This window comes from Rhipicephalus microplus, chromosome 6, assembly GCF_043290135.1.
Source record: "Rhipicephalus microplus isolate Deutch F79 chromosome 6, USDA_Rmic, whole genome shotgun sequence".
Classification (NCBI taxonomy): Eukaryota; Metazoa; Arthropoda; class Arachnida; order Ixodida; family Ixodidae; genus Rhipicephalus; species Rhipicephalus microplus.
Genome location: NC_134705.1, coordinates 179,725,171 through 179,743,146, shown reverse-complemented (window position 1 = coordinate 179,743,146; position 17,976 = coordinate 179,725,171). Strand labels below are relative to the sequence as shown.

The 17,976-nt window shown below is 43.5% G+C and overlaps 1 protein-coding gene across 2 annotated transcripts in view; it reads right to left on the bottom strand.

Moving 5' to 3' along the window:
* LOC119167063 (WD repeat and HMG-box DNA-binding protein 1-like) overlaps positions 1–17,785 on the bottom strand; it is a 37,581-nt gene extending 19,796 nt beyond the window's left edge. For both annotated transcript variants that reach the window (XM_037418480.2, XM_075867173.1), the window contains exons 1-11: positions 17,547–17,785; positions 17,372–17,483; positions 16,944–17,095; positions 15,990–16,098; positions 8,562–8,662; positions 7,487–7,535; positions 6,598–6,687; positions 5,522–5,628; positions 4,058–4,133; positions 3,232–3,303; positions 1,347–1,389 (exon numbers count right to left, since the gene is read on the bottom strand). In XM_037418480.2, the coding sequence (XP_037274377.2) occupies positions 1,347–1,389; positions 3,232–3,303; positions 4,058–4,133; positions 5,522–5,628; positions 6,598–6,687; positions 7,487–7,535; positions 8,562–8,662; positions 15,990–16,098; positions 16,944–17,095; positions 17,372–17,483; positions 17,547–17,623 (988 nt within the window). In that variant the 5' untranslated portion in view covers positions 17,624–17,785. The remainder of the gene's footprint in view (positions 1–1,346; positions 1,390–3,231; positions 3,304–4,057; positions 4,134–5,521; positions 5,629–6,597; positions 6,688–7,486; positions 7,536–8,561; positions 8,663–15,989; positions 16,099–16,943; positions 17,096–17,371; positions 17,484–17,546) is intronic.
* Between the last annotated feature and the right edge of the window lie 191 nt (positions 17,786–17,976).

Genomic DNA, 17,976 nt, shown 5'->3' with positions numbered 1-17,976 from the left:
TGCGTGTAAATATGCTAGGCTTTACAACAACTATAAAGCTTTCTTTTTTCCAAGTTAGCTAATGTTTTAGCATATAATACTTCATCTTGATTTTCATCCTTTCTACGAATTCTAGCTTCAATAAAGGAATGGATGAAAGTTAGTGCTGACCCAAACACTAATTAAGAAAGTACATGTTACTTCCCATAGAATGTTTCACATTAGAAGGAATGCACTACTAACCGACAAGCAAGAACAAGACACAGCAATGTCTATGAGCTCCTTGTTTCATCCAGTCTAGAGGCACTTTTTTTTCCCTTCAATGTAATCTTTTCAGAGGATCAGCATTGCTGCATTAGTCATACTGCAAAACATTTTCCAAGAGAAAAAATCTTCAAAGCACAGCACAACATCTGCGCTATCATGCCTTGTTTGTCCCAGCAGTTCTTATTACATATCATTTCACAAAAAAAAAGGTGTACAACATGGACAAAAAAGGGGCGGTAGAAGGCCAATACCTCTTGTTCGTAGTCTTTTTTTTTTTTTAGGGGGCGAAGCTCCTTAGGGTCGAGCCATCAGCGTCCGCGGTATTACACGCTACGGATACGCATATGCACATCGATATTTATATGAACACCCGAATGAATATCCATATACATATAGTTATCCATATGGATATTCATTTGGACGTCCATATTTCAAAAACTTATTTGAGCACAAACCCACGACACATTCATGCACACGCACATGAATGTGCCGTGTGTTTGTGCTCAAATTAGTTTTTTTAAATGTTCTACTAACTAGCTCAACAAGTTCTTTTACGATAGATGTCCATATGGTATCCACATCCATGTGGATATCCATATCTATATGGATATCCACATGGATGTGGACTTTATTTGGCTATGGATACCCGTGTGGATATCAAAATGAGCATCCATTTGGACATCTCAACACTATGTGGCCATTGTGATTAATAAACCACTTTGTATATACTGTACGCACATGTCACATCATTGCATGATCAAGTGGGCAATGTACAGGGGTTAATGATCCCCCGGAGCATCGCCCACTTGTCGGAATTCACTTTGTGGATATGCTGCGATTCTTTTTCCTCCCTATGCCGTTTTTTTTTTTGTTTTTTTGTTAGATCCATCTATTCCGCACCCAACAGTGCACTCTATTCTGTGTCGTTGCCTCACCTATCTATGACCTCTCACCACTTCTTGTTCCCATCTCCAGCTTTCATTCCTATTTCTTTCTTGCTAAAGAAATAACACAGCAAGACTAGTAAGAAGCACGCACGTCATGTAAGCATTCTCATCAATGAAACAGCACAGCTTGGCTTGCACACAGGTGGCACTCACCGATGCCGTCATCCTCACCGTCCCCTTGGTCTTCTGGCAGGGCCTGGAAAGAGACTAGCATTATCATTTCAGCTCGCGTGACGTCATGTGCTCACTGTCCTAAAAAAAAGCTTTTCTGGTGCCATGTAGGTTCCACTGACCTTGTTCCAGCAAATTCTCATTAACTGAAGACCAGACGGAACAAAATGCCCACGAAAGAGTGCGACAAATGCAGAAGTGTATTACTAAATGACTTGACAAGTTCTTTTCCAGGAGTACCAGTGATACTAGTATTCCATACACTACTGGAGTTTTGTTCATGCCAGTGTTTTTCACACCAAGAGCATTCGAGTCTCCTTGAGGAGCAATACAGCAGTGAAACAGCCCCCGAAATGCAGCCGAGTGAATGAACAAGCAGCACACATTGCAGCTCAGCTGTGATGCCGATTGCAGGGGTGGTCAGTGCCAATGGTGTGCTGGTGTAACTCCTTCACATACAATAATCCTAGTAGTGATCAATGAGAGTTCTATGTAAGAAAAGACTACAAATACTCTGGACTGAAAGCAACTGCTGCAGATCCACTGTGTTTTATTGGAATTCAGACACACACAGAGAAGCTCTTTCGCGACTTTTTCAATGCTCAGATCTGCGCGATGCGAGTTATTTTCCTGAGACACTTTCACTCGCTTCCTGTAACAAGGCATGCTATCGACTGGGTATGTGCAAATACTAAAAGATGAGGCTCAAATCAAAGCCAATGCAAATGGTGAGTTGGCCGAATAGTTTCAAATCTGACAAAATTTAAACTATTTGAAATTTCGAGGTACTTCAAGCGAACAAATAGGTGTATATTAGACTGCATATAACGTCCCTGTGAAAGTAGTTTCACTGCAGCCTAGGAGCTTTATGCCACGAAAAGGCCTGTCCAAAAAAATCCGCACTGCCACGAAGCATCACTTCAGGGTTAAATGAACATATTACCCTCACATCGATTAATCATTTTTCAAGTTGAAAAGCTTGTTACGTGGGCTCATATGCTGTAAGTATGACAAATTTTAAAGCATATTCTACCGGTTATCACTTGCATTTTATTGAAGTTTAAATCCTGCCACTATCCAGAGTTGCTTCCATTTCACTTTGAACCAAGAAATAAATGACACTCGCACATGTCTTGTTCCAAACGAAATATATATATATTTTGCAAGTTGATTGGTTCACGACAAATACATTTATCTATATAATATATAATGTATACTATTTGAACTATTCAATTCCAAATGTTAGACCAAATCATTACTCGCTTCGAATTCGCTTGGAGCATAACGTTTACAACTATTCACACATCCCCACTATCATGATTATTTTGTGACATGTTAATTAATAAAAGGAATCAAAAGTCGAAGTCTCACTTTTGAATTTCCCACCACAACTTCAGCATGCAAACCTCGGTACGATGTCACAGATTTCAATGTCTTCTCTCGTAACAGTGACTCAAAGAAATTTCCTGAAACCTGTTATGTTAAGGCTTTGTGTCCCTCAGAACACAATGTGAACGATTTTGGGCAATACTCAACTATGCAGGTCCCGGCAAACACCACTAAACTTACGACACCACAAGCTGGTGCTTTAGTATGACGGTGCCACCTGTATTTCCTTTCTTGTGTATCCTCGCTTACTAAGCGTTTCCTCTCAGTAAGAGTGGTGCTTTCGGAATAGCGAAACTGTCTTATACTAACGCGAGAAGCATCGCTTTTTATCTTTAGTGTGTCGTTGATTAGGTGGGACCCATTTGGCTAGACAAAGGCCGTATCCGCCGTAGTCAAAAACCTAAAGAGGTTAAGAAAGAAAGCTTTGCTTTGAAGAGTGAACAAATATGGCCGCTGCACTGACTGCCAGCACACTCACCCTGACTGCTGGAGATGCCAGCTGCTCTTTGTTGGTGCCAACCTCGATGCCCTCGACGAGACCCAACTGGCCCTGCAGGGCAGGAACAAGACAGGTACGTTACCATAGATAACACCGGCAGAGCACTCCTTCAACCAATATTGATAACCCCTGGTATGCTAAGGAAACTGATGGCTCACTGCTGTGGCAATATCTTGGCGGTAAGCACACTAGATTCAAGTGATATGAGGTAAACGATGTGAGAATAGGTCAGAAACCGTCAGCTGCCAGTGCGAGAAAAAAAATGAGAAGTTCTTTCAGGAGTGCCTCAAAGGTGGTAGCTTAAAATGCGTCTTGCTTCAGAGACATTGGACACTTACTCCTTACAGATCAGCCTCATGAGAAGCAGCACCTTGATCGCCATCAGACTGACTACACCAACAGCAGAGTGAAAGCGTTTCCCGTTTCGCCGATCGACCCGGTTTTGTGCTTGGTGCGGCCTCGTGATCCCCGCAAAACTTCTGAATCTCATTTGCCCGCCTAACTTTCTGCCTGCCGCTGGTCCACCTGCCTTTTCTTGGAACACAGCCTGTTACCCTTAATGACCGGCGGTTAACTTGCCCTCTTACCTCTTATGCCCATGCTAATTTTTTCTTGATTTCCCCTAATAAGATATCCTTAACGCTCGTCCCTTCTATGATACACTCTGGCGTTACAGCAAGCGTTTGCTAAAGTAAAACCACTACATGCGTGTTCTTTGGTACGGCTCGGCTCTGACGACAGCTGTGTATCAGCGCAGAATTGCACAAAGAAAGCACAGCGCGGCTTCAAGGAACGAGAGGCTCACCTGGACGTTGCAGTAAACAAGCTCTTTCCGACATGGGTTCCAGCTCAGGCTGCAGATGTTCTCACCGCAGGGTACCCTGCATTAGGATCGACACATGACCTCCATGCTGGCTGTGAAAATGTGTCCTTGGGTTATCTGGAGAGCGAGTGAAAATTTCAAGTACCACAGCAGAAACCCTCACGACACACTGTTTTTTGAAATCAGGCACTGGGTATCGTATGAGCTCATTTGAAGTGATGGATAAACCCTAACAATTATTTACTTCTGCATGCAGCAAACAAGCAGTGGTGGACACCGAGGAGAAAGAAGGAATAAGTGATGAGCCGTCTTTAGATCACAGCAAGTTTTTCATCAACCTTGCATTTGACAGCCAATGACAGGAAAACTGGTTGAAAGAACTCGCTGATTGCTAACACCCTCTATGCATATTATCATCAGAAGAGTTCTAGAGTTCTATCGTGAGATTAGATGGAAATTAGATCATGTGGCTTTACTTACCAAAACTAAAATAGAATTATGAGGCACAGAGTAGTTGAAGGCTACGCAACACTTCTGACCCCCACCTGGGGTTGTTTAAGCTCGCCTAAATTTGAATTCACAGCCATTTAAGCACGCCCCTCTCATTGAAACACGGCCACCACAGCTGGGAATCGAACCTGCGTCCTTTTTCGTAGAAGTGCAACACAACAGCCACAAAAAAAACCGTGACAGATGATGAAAGATAGTGAAGACCAACAAGCGGAAATGTTTTTGCAAACATTCAAAATTATGTAAATATTTGCACACTACTCTCAAATCATGAAATAATGTTAAGTTCCTCAACATTTATTATTATTATTATTATTATTATTATTATTATTATTATTATTATTCTTATTATTATTATTATTATTATTATTATTATTATTATTATTATTATTATTATTATTATTATTATTATTATTATTATTATTATTATTATTATTATTATTATTATTATTATTATTATTATTAAAATACCCCTAAAGGCCGAGAGGGTACTACATAGAGGCAGCTATTGCAACTAATGGGGAATAATAACAGAGAAAATGAAATGAACAAAAGACACAATTATGAACATTCTCTGGTATATGGCAGATAAGTGGGATAGATCGAAAAAAAAAACTATAGCACATCATGAATTATAAACTGGCATTAATTAATACAAGAGATAATGCATGACAAAACAATTTTTTGAGATGCATAGCACATTCGGCTGTCACAAGGTGCCACCTTCAACTTGCAGTAAAAAATACAAAATGCGCACAAAAATATAAGCAGATGCTCACAAAAAAAAGATTGAGATTCAACATGGCAAATAGAATAAATTTTATTCCATTGTGATGCATGCAGTAGAGTTGCTATGCATGTCGAAGGAAAACAACGACGAAGAACCGTAGGAGTGGAGGCAGTCCGCTAGTTGTGAAATACAAGAGAGTTGCTCACGTGTGCATCAGCTGGCGCGCACTCCAGTTCCACACCATCAGCTGTCCTTTGCTGGTGGCAGCTGCCAGCAGCTTGCCACATCCGCTGAACGCCACAATCGATAGCTCCTGCGTGGTTGCACAAAGTCGCGAAAGTGAATTGCTCCACCATCCTTCGCCATACTTGTCATTGTTTTTCGTGCACCATTCCTCGCTAGAGCCTACGAACCAAACCTTTGCCTCTACTACCTGTATCTGGCATTCTGCGCATTTCTGATGCAACTTTGTTATTGCATGGCGACGTGAACAGTGCCTGTGCGTTACTCATCAGAGCGGTAGAAAGAAATTTATTTATTAGGAGGGGAGGGAGCCGAAGAGCAGGACTCCCACCCCAAGTCCCCCTTCTAACAGCACCAATGCTTCTCCCACACGATTTGAGTTTTTATCCATATTCCGGTCCCGAGACGTCCAAAAACAACTTACCTACAATAAACGTGTGAATAGTTAGGTTCTTGGTTGCACATACATTGACTACTTTATTGTAAATTGTGAACAATTCACAATATTATGGTGAATTGTTGAGTCAGCATACGCGTGCGTCTTCTGTACATTCTTTTCGCACTGTTCCTTGAATTACTGTAGCTTTATTTTTTCAGTGTTTCACTCCCAAACAGTCAGCAACAAACAAAGTGTTTGTCCATTACTAACAATAACGAACATATATAGCAAATGCAATCACTACACAATAAGTTGATTGATGATTGATATGTGGGGTTTAACGTCCCAGAACCAACATATGATTATGAGAGACTCCATAGTGGAGGGTTTTAGAAATTTAAACCACCTGGGGTTTTTTTAATGTGCACCCAAATCTGAGCACACGGGCCTACAACATTTCCACCTCCACCGGAAATGCAGCCGGGATTCGATCCAACGACCTGCGGGTCAGCAGCCAAGTACCTTCGCCACTAGACCACCGCGGCAGGGTTACACAATAAGTTGGCCAGCCCGCAATGGGAGACAAAACGCTGCCACAAGGAGTTGCCCGTACGCAAGTTCAGGTAGCTCACAAGTTCACCAACAGCAGCCCACGCTCACCTCTTCAACTGAATCGTGCACGAGCACGTCCACCTTGTCCCAGGAACTTCGTGGGACCAGCTGCACCTCCGACTTCACGGGCAGGGCCAACTGCACGCGACCAGACACGCACCAGTTACCACACTGGGACAAACAGTCTCGGTGAAGACGGAACGCCTAAACGTCAAGATCGAAAGAAGTCTGGAAAAATAACAGCCCAAGTGTTTGCAGCCCGATAGGTATGTTACTATGAGAAGCATTATATGCCCACATCACATTCACCAGAAGCTTTTTCATCCAGTATCCTGTACACACAGAGAGGTAAGGCAGCTCAAGTACATACCGTTACCACTTCATTACTGTTCTGCGTTACGATTGTTCCACGCAGTTCACATGTTTGCAAGTTGGCTATCTTCTAATTCAGTGTTAATATGCTTTCTAATATACACAAGTTCTCTACAAAACATCTTTGGCCAATGCTAGTTGATAAAGGCAGCAATTTTTCTTCTATTAAAAGGAGAACAGAGGTCAACGAAAAGCAAATCTGACACTTCACTCGCCTTTTTTCTGAAAGCACAGCCAGAGGCAAAAGACTTCACGGCGGCAGCAGTATCCTATAGATCACGCCGTAAGAAGGCAAAATATGCCTCCAATTCGCACACATCATCAACAATCTTTGTGAATCTGGATCACACAAGAAACAACGTTTGGCTTGGGTCAAAGCCCACTTTCAGTGTTCTTTCTTGTGTTGCTGAAAAAACTTCCATAAGAAAATCTTTCTTTTGTGCAGTGTTGAGCATCCCTAGTTTAAACGTATTGTGTGCATATTAATGGAGAAAATAGGCATTTACATTAGGCATTCTTATACCTCTTACTTAAAGGCAATCATAGCAACACTAAAGAGCACCACCTTGTCTCCTGAAGGGGACCAGGCCAGACGGCCAAGCACCTTGGAGGTCCTGCACATATAAAGACATTCCATACAGCTTTAGCATAACACTTGGGTACCTTAAGATATGCACAGAATGAGGTGAAAGAAATTTGCTCATTGCGAATGTTGGGGATCCACGAATCAACGGCACAGTTTCACACATGTTTGGAATTCGATCAGTTTTGGCTGAAGTGCCCAATCAAAAGCCAGCTGTTTGACTGTGACAGCTGACCAAGCGCATTAGTCAAAATCAAGCTTTTGAGAATCTAACAGAGACAGACATGTGCAAGATTCCACCCAAGTCACACTGTTTGAGAACCAGCTGCTAATCTAACATCATTATAATAAAGCCACGTTTGACCTGAAAGCTATTGCCATGATGCTCAGCATTTTTTGAAACATTTACACATGCATGCGACAGAAGCTGTAAACGTTTTCCACTACAGCTGGAGAATGCACCCCTATACTAGTGATAAATTCATTTTGCTACTTATGTGGTCACAATGGCGATTAAAGTTCCCAATGCAGCAAGCACATCTGACTTCACACAAGATAACAGAGATGACTCAGCGAAATTCAACAGCAAAAGAAATAAGGATGACAGAGTGGCCACGGCAGTTTAGCATACTTTGAAGTATAGGCTTGACGATGACGACGGGCAAAAGAGATAATCCCAGACACTGTGTGTGTACGACTTTCCCTTTTTAGTCCGTTGTCATCGTCACACCTTCACTTGAAAGTAAACAAAAGTAAAATACAAGCAGCGTGATAGTACCACCTTTGGTTATCAAAGCTTGCTATATACCTAATTTACTGCGCATAATTTTCTTTGCAAACACAGCTAAACCACTGTGGTGAGGTTGAATTTATCATGCATAATAATGTTATGCCTGCGTTTGCTACTGTGACGTGAGACTGTATCAAACCGCAAGGAAGACAGCACAGTAGACCGCCATGTGATGCTTACAGTGACATATAAGCCATTTATGTTGCGCTGCATAGCCTATGGTGTTTCCCTCACTGTATGAAGTTGAAAACTTCATAATGTATATACCGAAAATCGTTGCTCTTCGGTAGGATGCCATGCCACGTCTTGACACAACTCTGGTCCGACACCTTCCAGACTTTAACACTGCCATCACAGCTCGAAGAAGCCTGCACAGCCGGAGAACACAAGTGCGAACAACTAGAAGAGAAGCACTTTAGTTGAATCAGCTTTTGCAGCACTAAAACAATGATGGCTGTGCTTTACCCAGCACAAGCTGCTAGAAACTGAACAGTTAAAAGCGGCGCAAGTCTATAACCTATATAGAAAGGCAAGCTCTTGTAAAAAAAACTACAGTAAAATGCTGAGTAAACCTCCTCCCCTCAAGCAATACAATATACCCCCCCCCCCCTTACCCCTCCGGCAATATGTCTTATCCTTCATATCCCAGGCATGGGCAGCCATTTTGGCACACCGGGCGTGGCAAACATCTAATGCACTAGATCAGAGGGTGGTGCACTGCACACCAGGCTCCCCCTTGTCAGTAATCTACCATGAGAAGACCGCAGGCTTGGGCAGGCCAAGTGCACGGATTAAATTTTTGCGTCCGACTCCAAGGAATAATTTGACGAGTTTGACAGTGACGAAGGAGAAAGAAAACAGTGAATAAATGAAGCATTTCATTATCAACATAAATGGGCGTTTTTTCATCTTTAGCGGCACTCACGCACCCATTTCGAACCTCGGTCTGGCACCGTGCAAACGCTTCCCCTCCAAATCTGGTTAAATTATGGTTTACCGTAGGGGGATGGGGGGGGTGGTTGCTCAGCCTTTTACAGGGGTGTATGATAGTAGTAGTACTTCTAATGTAAATGTAAAGAAAGAAAATGGATGAAAGGTTTACTTGCCGCTAGCACGGACTGAACCAGTGGCCTTTCAATACTGTGTCCAATTTGAGCTGCAAGAACGTTCTCCCCCCCGCCCGTTTTTCACTTTGAGGGATATATATAGGCTTGTGGGAATATTTTAATGCTTGAAGTATTCGAAGAATAATGTAGTATTGAAATTCGCTTCGAACCAAATTTCAATTATTGAAAGTTTCCAATTATTCGAAACTAACGAATAGGCGCATATTAATCTACATGAAACGCTTTGTAAAGGTGGTTTCACTGCAGTGTAGGGGTGCTAAGCCGGAAAACACTTATTTAAATGCATTAGCCTGAATGTACAAGTGGTTTCACCACAGCGAAGTGATGCTAAGCAGTCAAAACATGTATTCAAGAAATAGGCACTGCAGCAAAGCCCCACTTCAAGGTTTTAATAAATTACCCTCAAATCCATTCCGTTTTCCTGTTGTTTTTATTTTCAGTTTAAAAGCTCGTTATACCAACCTATATGCTCCAAGTATAGCAAGTTCTAAAACGTATCATATTTTACTGTCTATCACTAGGACTGTACCGAAAGGCTAATCCTGCTACTATTCAAAGTTGTTGCCACTTCATTTGATGGAAAAAAGAAAGCCTATGCAAAGTCCTTGTTTCAATTTTTTTTAAATATTGTGAAGGTTAGTTTGGTCATGACAAATGTGCTCCTTTTTATTCATAATATACGATACATATACTATTTGAATTCGATTCAAAATTATTCGACCCAAATCACTAATTACGTCGAACCTAAAATTTACTTATCACACAAGTTCATTACTCGCACAAGCCTAGATATATATGGACTCAAGCGTAGAAGTGCCAATCAGCACCACCAGTAGCCACAACGGTGAATGTGGAACGCTCTTTTTTTTTTTAGGGCAAAGCTCCTTAGGGTGTGGGCTTGTTCGTCACTGTCCATTGTAGCCAACCCTAGTACTCAGAGTGCTTACTAGATGATGCTGCAATGCTCGCTCGCTCGGTTCGGACTGTCACGGTGGATGGACGTGTTTTTTTAGCGCTCCCGATCGACAGCGCAGATTAGTTGTTTTGCATGTTTTGAGCTTGTCTTTATAATTACAGGGCAGCAGTTGAAATCTTCGTAGCACTTATTTTATGGTACGGCTTTTTCGGGGGCCAGTCACCAAGTATTTATTAGTTAGTGCGTGTGTGTGTTTGAATTTTTTTTTTTTCTTTAGCCACCTCGTGAGGGAGGTGCACGTACATTGAACACGCAAACTTTTGTAGTAGAGCTTAGACTTACTTTTTTTCGTAGGGCAGGGTTCGAGTTTTGTAATTATCGAGTGAGACAAGTCATAGGGACAATTGGTGTCGGAAAGACATGGTTAAAAAGACTGTAAAGTGTTCAGGATGTGAGGTTGGTTTGAAAGTGGACCCAAGTGTAGAAGCGGAAGGAGAAGAGGCTGACGCAAAGTGTAGGCAATGTGAGGTCGAGGAAAAAATGGAGAAAATGATGGTTACCCAGAGTGAGCTGCTGATGAGAATCACCGAGCTCGAGACTGCGTTGGGGACAGGGCAAGAGAAAACGAGGGCTAAGGGAGAAAGGCTGAAGACCGCCGAGAAAGCACTAGCCAAGGTGAACAGAGGAGCGGCCTACGGAGAGAACAGTAGGGAATCTGCAACCAGAACAGCGGAGAAGAAAGAGCAAGCAAGTTTGGAAAAAACAGGTTCAGCCGGTTCAATTGTCGCAAAGCCCAGCTTCAGCGAAGTAGTGGTGCGGCTGGGAGGGGACAAAGCAGCTGGCGTCACAGGTGCAAGTAACCCCCAGGTGCAGGACGCTCCAGCTGAAAAGCCTCAGCATGTGATAATCGCCGGCGACTCAAATTTAAATCGATGCACAGAAGCCATCAAAGAGAGAATAAGAGGTGACAAGAGGGTTGCAGTAGGGGCGTTCCCAGGACACAAGCTTGAAGTAGTCATGAGGCAAGTGAGCGTAAAACTCAAAACTACAGCTGATAGACGAAACCTCGTGATAACTTCAGGCGGTTTAAACGATGTCTTAAATGAAGATACAGCAGGACTAGCAACCACACAAGCGAAAGGCGTCGATGACATGCATGCCACTTCTCCTCAGGTACAGGTAGTGATATGCACGATACCGGAGGTACCGGTGCGTGATAGCAACCTGCAAAGAGCGGTTGTCAACGCAAACCAAGAGATATGGCGGATGAGTCAAGGGAAAGGCTTTGAGGTGGTGGAAATAAACAGAGAAGTGCATAGGTGGGGTGGTTTTCAAGGAGACAGAATTCACTTCGATGGGCGGCTAGGTCATGAGGTGGGTTGGCGACTTGCAAGACGCGCAGTAGCTTTCTTGGGGGGCAAGTGGGCCCTTCGGGGTGCAGGATAGCTAGTAACGAGGAAAACAACCAAGGAGATTCTTTTTGACAGGTGGTATGGACAAATACGATTCCAAAGTGGCACCAGTGTCTAAGATAGGTAGAGTCCGGGGCAGAAATAGACGTAGCCACGAGCACCGAGCACCGAGCCAATTCAGACATAGGGTATATTAACATGCAGGGTGGTAGGAACAGGCTGAAGTGGGAAGAGATAGAAGAACAGCTAAGGAAGGAGAGGCCGATGGTATACGGTTTTGTAGAAACACATCTCAGGGACATGGAACAACCTCCTAACAATCCGGATTACGCGTGGGAATATTGTAATAGAACAGAAGGCAGCAGAAAGGGGGGTGGTATTGGAGCATTCATACATAAAAGTACAGACTGGCAAAGGGTTAAGCAGGAGTGCAAGGAGCATTTATGGCTGAAAGGAAAAGTGGCAGGACAAATGACACTCCTTGGTTTCGTGTACTTGTGGACGGGAGCAAAGGCCAGAAAGGAAAACCAGGCAATGGTAGAGTGTATATGAAATGACATTCAGGAGTTAGGAGGAGAGTGCGAGATAATTATACTAGGAGATATGAATGCGCACATAGAAGATATAGATGGGTATACCGACCTGACAGGCAAAATGATCATGGATAGGTGTGAAAGGCTTGATTTGATCATTTGCAACAGTACCGAGAAGAGTGAAGGGCGAAAAACATGGGAGGTAGGAAGGCTACAGTCAACGGTAGATTACGCACTGATGTCACGTAGGATGTATGATAAGCTCAGGGGAATGCACATAGATGAAGGTGGCCCCAGAAATCTGGATAGTGATCACAATCGTATCAAGCTAGGTTTTGGAAGAGCAGTGAACGTGGGAAGGAGACCAGATGAGCAACTACAGGAAAACTTTTATTCAGAAAGGCAAATTGAAATAGCCACTAAACAAATTGAGAAAGTAATCACTGAGGATAATAAAACAGTGTGGACATACACGAATCTAATTAGACTGTTTGAGCTAGAGCTTGCTAAGGCACGTGACAAGTCACCCCCGAAAAGAAGACACAAACCCAAAAGTTGGTGGGATGAGGAAGTCAAGAGAACCATAGCAAAACGTAAGGAAGCCTCTAGGGAACACAGACATGCTAAGCAGAGGGGTGAACTGACAGATGATGTTGAAAGAAAATGGGACATCTTTCTAAACTGTAGAAGGGAAGCATCCCTTCTGATCAATGAAAAGATTAGAAGAATGGGGGCTCAGTGGCTGGCAGAAGTACACAAAAAGGATAGAAAGGCAGCTGCAAAATTTTGGAACCATCTAAACTCCCTAAGAAGTGAGGCAAGCCTACAACAGAGGTTTATAACTACAGCTCAAGGTGCTAGACTAGAAGGGGACGAAGCTATTGAGTATATAAGAACAAGGATGGCAGAAAAATTTCAACAAAGAAGTGCTTTATGCACCACAATAGACAAGGATGAATCAAGTGGTGCAATGGCTCCATTTTCACAACAAGAGTGGGAAAGGGCTGAAAAAAGGGTTCCTAGAAGTACATCAACAGGCCCAGGTGGCATTCCAATTATGCTGATAAAGACATTAGGTCCGTAGTATAAGCAGGCTTTGAGAGAGGCAGTGAGAAAAATAATAGTCGATGGAGAAGTTCCCGATGGATGTAAACTTAGCAGGATGAGCATAATCTATAAAGGAAAGGGGGACAAAGCTGACATGAACAACTATCGTCCTATAACAGTGACATCAGTGGTCTACAGGCTGGCAATGCAGATTATAAAGGAAAGATTGCTGGCATGGAGAGGATGAGGGGGTGCTGGGGGAACTGCAGAATGGGTTTCGGAAAAACAGGAGGTTGGAAGACAATCTGTTCTCACTGACACAGTGCATCGAAATAGCAGAAAAGGAACACAGGCCCCTGTGGCTAGCATTTTTGGATATCAAGGGAGCATACGATAGCGTGGTTCAAGAGGAATTGTGGGGAATACTGGACACACTAGGCGTGGAAGATGTAGTCACTAATCTTTTAAAGGATATCTATAAAGGTAACAAGGTAATTATAAAGTGGGAAAAACAGGTATCCAAGCCTGCAGAGGTAAAACGGGGTTTAGGCAGGGGTGCCCCCTGTCACCCTTATTATTCATGACGTACCTACAAGGAATAGAGGCCAAATTAGAGGGAAGTGGACTGGACTTCAGCCTCTCTTTCGTCAAACAAGGAAAACTCATTGAACAGGCACTACCAGCATTGATGTACGCAGATCATATAGTTCTAATGGCCAACAACAAAGAAGATTTGCAGAGATTGGTGGACGTCTGCGGTAATGAGGGAGATAGGTTAGATTTCAGATTCAGTAAGGAAAAATCAGCAGTCGTGATTTTTAATGACAATGAAGGTAGTGAGCTTAGAATACAGGAGGTCACGCTAGAGATAACAGATAAATACAAATATCTGGGCGTATGGATAAGCAATGGGGCCGAGTACCTAAGAAAACACGAAATATACGTGTCGACTAAAGGTAACAGGATTGCAGCGGTAATGAAAAACAGGGCACTGTGGAATTACAATAGGTATGATGTTGTGAGAGGAATACGGAAAGGGGTCATGGTTCCTGGTCTGACGTTCGGCAATGCGGTCTTGTGCATGAGATCAGAAGTTCAAGCAAGATTAGAAGTTAAGCAACGTGGAATAGGTAGGCTTGCCTAAGGAGCTCACGGGAATACACCAAATCAGGGAGTACAAGGTGATATGAGATGGACATCATTTGAGGGCAGGGAAGCTAGCAGCAAGATAAAATTTGAGAAGCGATTGAGAGAAATGGGGGAGGAGCGTTGGGCTAGGAAGGTATTCAGTTACTTGTACATGAAGAATGTCGATACAAAATGGAGGAAGTGAACCAGAAAATTGACTGGTAAATACTTAGAAAACAGCAGAGGGCCAAACCAAAAAGAATTATCGGTTAAGAAGAAGGTGAAGGAAGCTGAGACCGATATGTGGAGAATTGGCATGATTAAGAAGTCCGCACTGGAGATCTATCGAACTTTTAAGCAGGAAATTGCCAAGGAAAGGATCTATGATAATATTTGGGGTAGTTCTCTACTCTTTGAGGCCAGGACGGGAGTATTGCAAACCAAGACATATCGGGCCAAATACGAAGGGGTAGACACGGTATGCAGTGCGTGTGGAGAGGAAGAAGAAACTGCCGAACACTTGATAATGTTCTGTAAAGGGCTTCATCCTATAGTTCTGGATGATGGTGCAGAGTTTTTCAAAGCACTGGGGTTTAAGGACAGGGAGGGCAAAATAGACTTTAAGCGGGTAGACTTAACTAGAAGGAGGTTATCTGATTGGTGGCTAAAGTCAAGGCACGAGTGAAAATTAAACTCTTCACTGCAAAGTACGAATCCTCAATGTAACTATTTAAGGGAAGAAAAATAAATCTAGTTTTTGGTTCATTAAGTATTACAGCTTGGTGGCGCTAGCCACTGCCCGATCTAAAGGGTACAGCCATATCCATCCGTCCATCCATCCATCCACCACCAGCTGCTTCACACGGCAGCAACTCGAGAGCGGCGGGCGCGAGTTCATGAACAAAGTGCTCAACCGAGACCTGGCCTTCGCGTGGGGCATACCCAACACGGTGCAACACTGGCGAGAATGCTGCAAGAAAATCTTTGCCACGATTCGCCAGCTGGGCAAACCGCAAGCATTCGTCACGCTTTCTGCCGCAGAGGTATACTGGGACAGGCTCCTCGAAACATTGAAACGGCCGCGAGTGGGATGCACAGCTTACCAATGTATCTTCGCCCACTCATCTTCATTGACTCCGTGGATATGCTGCAACTTTTTTTTTTTACTGCCTGCTGGCATCCCGAAGCGTGTGATCTTTTTACTAGTTGGCATGACCAATAATCTCTCACATACTACCTGAAGGCGTTCTTCCAGAATGAGGCCTTTGCTATAAATGAACGAAAGAAGGGAAAGTTTAAGGGCTCATTATTTTTTGTTCGACACAATATTAATTAGAACTAACCGACCATTGTTTCCATTCTTGTGCGTCGATCGTTCGTGTTTTCTCTCTCAAATTCGTGCAGAGCTCCTGTCAAATGAACTGCAGCTAGCTACAATGTTTCACCAAATAGCAACATTTCTCATCATTTCACACTACTGTGCAAGAGGAACAGAAGTGGAGAGGAGCAGAAATTAACAGAAGGCCACTCACGACAAATTCGGCTTGAGGGTCTATACAGCACCAAATCACTGGCGCCTTGTGGCCCACCAAAGATTGGAAGTTTCCAGATGAAACTTCCACGACCTTCAATGTGAAATCCCTGAAACAAATAATACAACAGGCGTGCCGTCGTGACTAGCAATGGAGACAAAACGCAAGTAAATCACCATTCCGCTGTCTAAACTTTTTGGCGGCTGAGCGTTTTTCAAGCGTGATAATGTCCAATTTCTGTATGATTAACGTGTTAGCCGGCTTTATACTCAAATTATATTTATGGTTATGCGTTGCAGGACATTCCGGTCGATTTAGTTGTCCAAATGCTACAACGAAAAGACTTGCCGAGTTCGAATATGACAGCACAAAAATTTGAATTTGCACAAAGAAATTTTTAACTAACAAAGCACAGGTCAACATGAAATGTTTTGGCATTTGCTATCGTAATTTTACGCATGTGGTAGTTTACACAATAGTCATAGGTGTGTTTAAGTCAATGTACGGGGCAGCTTTTGCACCCCCCCAACCCCTTTTTAGGTGACAAGCTGGGAAGAGGGGGGGGGGGGGGGTCCTCCCCTGTGCAAAGGCCTATGACAATCACATAGCCATTTCGTGCATACTCGGTAGTTTTGCTTTCGATTTCTACATGGTAATTTTCGAATCGGCAAAAATATAAACACTTTGGGATATATGTCACCTAACGTACACAAGTATATCACAGCTAACTGCACACATCATTTTTGATGTAGTGAAAACTTACAAGATGTCAACTGTGGCCTATAGCTCCCTGAGGATCTTATACATTGAGACTATTACACCAGATGACATGTATAGTTGAGTATTAGTTTCTGCATAACACGGAGCACAAGTACTATTCAGTAATGCATAGAAATGACACAAGTATTCGAAGAAACAGCGGCAGTGGAAGAACCGAAAGTATAGGGGCATTACCCGGAACCTGCGACCAGAGTCTTTCCGTCGCTGCTGCACGCAACTGCGTAAACATCGGAAGGGAATTGAGCAACCACGCTGGTCTGCTGCCCGGTCGAGGCCTCGAACGCTTTGACGGTGTAATCGTCGATGGCGACGAAAAACGAGCCTCCCTGTCGAATGCAGAGAGAGAGTGAGAACCCGCCATGCCATGCACTGCTTAGTTAAAGCGTAGTAGCCGTCTATGGTGCCACCAGCCGGCAAGCTTTGCCGAAGAACAAAGGCGTGCTTCCGGCACTTCATCCCCATTGGCTGACTGCGTGACCAGACGACCGGCATTTCTGATCGAGTGGCATCGGGCACCACGACTTCAGCCAGTCAGTGGGAACGAAGTGGCGGAAGAATTCTGCGCGGCCTACTCTGGCGGCAGTTCCTAAAGCGTAACTTACACCACAGGCGACCGCCAGGGCGGACTCTCCGACGGAGTAAGACTTCGGCTCGTCGTCCTGAAAGCCCTCCCACGTCCTGACCTCCCCGTCCGAACCGCACGTCACTAAATGCCTGCATCAATCAAACGAAACGTGTATTTCGAAGCACACGCCTGTGCCTTTTCCGAGACGTTACCTGCCAGTTGGACCGTAGCAGACGTCGGTGTGGCCTTCGGCGTGGGCGAATCTGGTGGGCTTTACGACGGGCGGCATTCTCGTTTCAAGGCGCGCACCACAGTCTGTGATCTTGTAAACAAGTTTGTAAGTTAGTTTAGCGTTTGATGTCGAAGCAACACTAATGCACGCACGGGCTCATATTGCCATACAGATTGCGCGCCAAATCAGCCAGACGACCAGAAGTGAATGTGACGACAAACTCACCGCTATAAAGCTTCACGTTTGCGTATTCTAAGTTATAATTTTAAAATGCTATTTTTAATTTGTATAAATTGACTTTTATAAACATTAAACATACTTTTAGTAAGCAATGATGTTTTAAAAGTTTATTTTGTAGCAAATAATAATAAAAAATAGTACTCAATGCCAAACTTTGAGACTATTTTAAG